Genomic DNA, 3437 nt, shown 5'->3' with positions numbered 1-3437 from the left:
TCGCTGGTACCAAATACCGCCCTAATATGCCTCGGCTCTTAGCTCGACTCGCAAGAAGAGTGCTTTGATGACCTCGCACGTCGAGCTTGCGGCTTGGCCATCACGCAGTTGCAACACACAACACTATCGACCAAGAGCGGACACGTGGTTGGCATGACATTACTGTATGTGGTCCAGAAAACCAGGATCAGGACGATGAGGACATTAAGGCGTGCCGGCGGCGCGGGCGGCCTTGAGGCTCTTGGCGTACCACACGAGCTCATTGACAAACTTGGCCGAGCTGTCGGCGAGCGAGTCGGCGCCGGCCGCGCCGTCCTGGACGCTGCCGTCTTCGTTGAGGAGCGCTTGGATGACCGGGTACGGGAGGAGCTTGGGGATCGACACCAACCCGAGCTCGCCGAGGTACGCGCGGAGCTGGATGGCCGCGCGGACGCCGCCAAACGGGCCCATGCTGTACGAGACAATGCCGGCGACCTTGTAGTAAAACTCGTTGTGGTAAAAGTAGTTCATGAGCGACGAGATGACGGGCGAGTACGCGTGGTTGTACTCGGGCGTCACGACGACGAATGCGTCGCTCTCGGTAAACTTTTCGTAGACTTCGGTGAGCGCCGGCGTCTTTTGGTCGGCCGGAAGGTAGTCGTACCGGTTCCCAAACAACGGGATCTGGAGCACGACCGGGTCGATGAGGTGGACGTTGATGCCTTGCGCTAGGAGCTGCGCCTCGACGTGCTTGGCAGCGCGGAGGCCCTGGCGGCCCGGGCGGACCGAGCCAATGATGACCGAGATCGTGAGCGGCATGGAAGGTGTGGTGGCAAAGATGAGGCGAATGCCAGACTGAACGGCGTCCCGGGTTGCAAGATTTGCGATCTTCGAACCCGGCATTCGATTTTTAGAATCGCGCGTTGTGATTGGGCAATATCAAATATCGACCACTGGATCCGGCGAGGGGTAGGGCTCAGGGTTCGGCCACGAGCCTTGGCGCTTGCAAGGGAAGCTCGGACGCCCGAATGTAGCAAGTGACGTCACTGCTACCGGCTCTGAAAAAAGGCACACGCATGGAATGTGGACGGTGCTTTGCTGATCACGTGATCGCAGAGTCGGCGTCGCGTCCAAGCATTTCGCATCAACTACTGGCTGCACCATCAACCTAGCTCATTCACCTATTAGTTGCAGACTATGAGCTTGGTTTGTGGGTGTCAATAGCTGCAACTGATGTTCTCTTGTGGCACCCTTATCGAAGTCGAGCTATACAACCGCGTTTTGATCGTCTCCTAACGACTGGAAGCGTCCGGCGTCCTCTCGACTGATTCCGCATTGATACCAAGCTGCAGCGATACCCTTCCGAATTGACCAGTCCTATGACATTATTTATTAAACGCATGTGCAAAAAACGATTACAGAAACTATCTTACTGTACTACTACACTACACTATTTTGATGATCGAAAAGAGGACTAGAGTGGAGAGCCACCGAAACCTAGTGCTCCCAGACCAGCAAAGATATCGGCCAAGCCAGGGCGGTGTTCTATCGGCAAGCGCGGAGCTCGACGTGGTGGCTTGGGCTTCTTCTTGGGCCCGAGTGGCCAAAGCCCGACCTCGCGCAGTCGGCTGAGCTTTCGTTCTCGGCGTTGTTTGTACGAGAGGTTGTCATCGTCGTCCATGAGTTCCTCGATCGTCTCGGTGATGGATGGCAGCCGCGGCGGTGCTGCGAGGATGGCCGACATGGACAAGGCATCCTCGCACGGCCACCGCTCCATGTCGTCGACTGGTGCTTCTTCCGACTCGATCATGATGGGCGTGTCGTCGACGCCGCCGCAGCGTGGACATTCAAACAGGCGGCTCGAGACCGCGCGGCGCCACTTTTCTAAAGCCCGCGCCGCGTCCATCGTTGCTACCTCGACCGTCACGCTCGCTGCGTTGAGTTCTAGCTGCAATTTTCGGATGACTTCATCCGATGCAGCCGACTCGTGGAGCGACGCGAGAGCTTGGTGCGCTGAATGCTCGACGGATTCGTCGAGAGATGCTTGTGTGGTGGCCTGCAAAGCGATCGAGGTGTCGAGTTGGTCTCGAAGAGTCGCGACCTGTAGTTCAGATTCGTCCAAAGAGGCCTGCGCTGCTGTAAGCTGGCGCTGGTGCTCGGTTCGGAGTGCGTCGATCGCGCGAAGGTGGTCGGCAGCCATGAAATCCCGCTCGTGCTGTAGAGCTCGAATCGTGGCCTCGGCTGCCGCTGCTCGGGCGCCGGAGGTGTCAAGTTGTCGCTGCAGTGCTGCTGCGGTGGCAGTTGATGCATCCAGAGACGCCTGCATCACGTCCAACTGGCGCTGTTGTGTGTCTTCAAGAAGTTCCAGGATGGTAGCAGCGTCAAGCTGCGGTGGCTCGACCACAGCCTCGAGTTGTTGGGGCTCGTCGAGATCGGTGTCGAGATGATCGTGTTGTTGTTCGTCAGCAGTCGACTGCGTGGTGGTAGTTGTCGTGGGTGCGTCGGCGGCGACGTCTATCGGCGTGCAAGTGGCGTTGGAGTAGATCATGTAGGCCAGCCCAGCACTCAAGGCGACCATCGTAGCGCGTCCGAAGTAAGCAGTCATGTTCGTCGTAGCAAGTTGAATCGATTATGGCAAACGATGTTTTGCTCTTGGCCTTTACATGATGTAAAAGCTATCGAGCAAACGATTGCACTTGCTCTTTGTATACCGAGTGTAAAGGGTTGCTTGCGAGCTGAACTATGGCGGAGAAGCCTCGAATCGAGCTTTAAGATCCAAGGCTAAAAGCTGCAAATGCGAATACTGTCGATCGATGACGGTCATAGTGATGCGTTGCATCACCAGTACGCTAGACGTCTGCAAAGCAGCGTCGATGACTCAACTATCAAGATGCGCACAACTTTTGTCAACACCAAGATAGAATGCTAGTTCCAAAGTAAGACTACGCGTCGACTTTCTCGTCTACAGCACGGGCGGGATTCTGCGCGACGATCATGCACGAGCACATATGCCAGGATCACGTCATCCTGTCTGCCTAACCCACAAGACAATATTCTCATCAGGTTTGTTCACTGCGTGCACAAAGTGTGCTACTAGTAGGAGCGCCAGGTCTCACGGTCCCTGTAGACGCAACGTCATTGATTGATGTGTACGAGAACCGTGCCTCCAAATACTTTTGTCTTCCTACACTTAGGGCGTGCCGGCAGCGCGACCGGCCTTGAGGTTGGCCGCGTACCAGAGCAGCTCGGGGAAGAAACCCTTGCTCACGGCCGCCAAGGAGTCGGCGCCCGCCGCGCCGGCCGTGACCGAACCGTCTTCGTTGAGAAGCGCGTGGATGGCCGGGAACGGAAGGATCTTGGGGATCGTGATCAAGCCGAGCTCGCCGAGGTACGGGCGCAGCTGGATGGCCGCGCGGACGCCGCCGTACGGGCCCATCGTGTAGGACGCGATGCCGGCG

At 57.4% G+C, this 3437-nt stretch overlaps 1 protein-coding gene across 1 annotated transcript; it reads right to left on the bottom strand.

Annotated features, from left to right (window-relative positions):
* Positions 1-136: 136 nt before the first annotated feature.
* Positions 137-798, bottom strand: SPRG_13283 (hypothetical protein; the record flags this gene model as incomplete). The annotated part of the gene is made up of 1 exon (XM_012352297.1): positions 137-798. One exon carries the CDS (start codon positions 796-798, stop codon positions 205-207), a length of 594 nt encoding a protein of 197 aa, XP_012207687.1. The 3' UTR covers positions 137-204.
* Positions 799-3437: the final 2639 nt, after the last annotated feature.

The sequence above is a fragment of the Saprolegnia parasitica genome, assembly GCF_000151545.1.
Source record: "Saprolegnia parasitica CBS 223.65 unplaced genomic scaffold supercont2.96, whole genome shotgun sequence".
Taxonomy (NCBI): Eukaryota; Oomycota; class Saprolegniomycetes; order Saprolegniales; family Saprolegniaceae; genus Saprolegnia; species Saprolegnia parasitica.
This window is presented reverse-complemented; position numbering and strand designations above follow the sequence as displayed.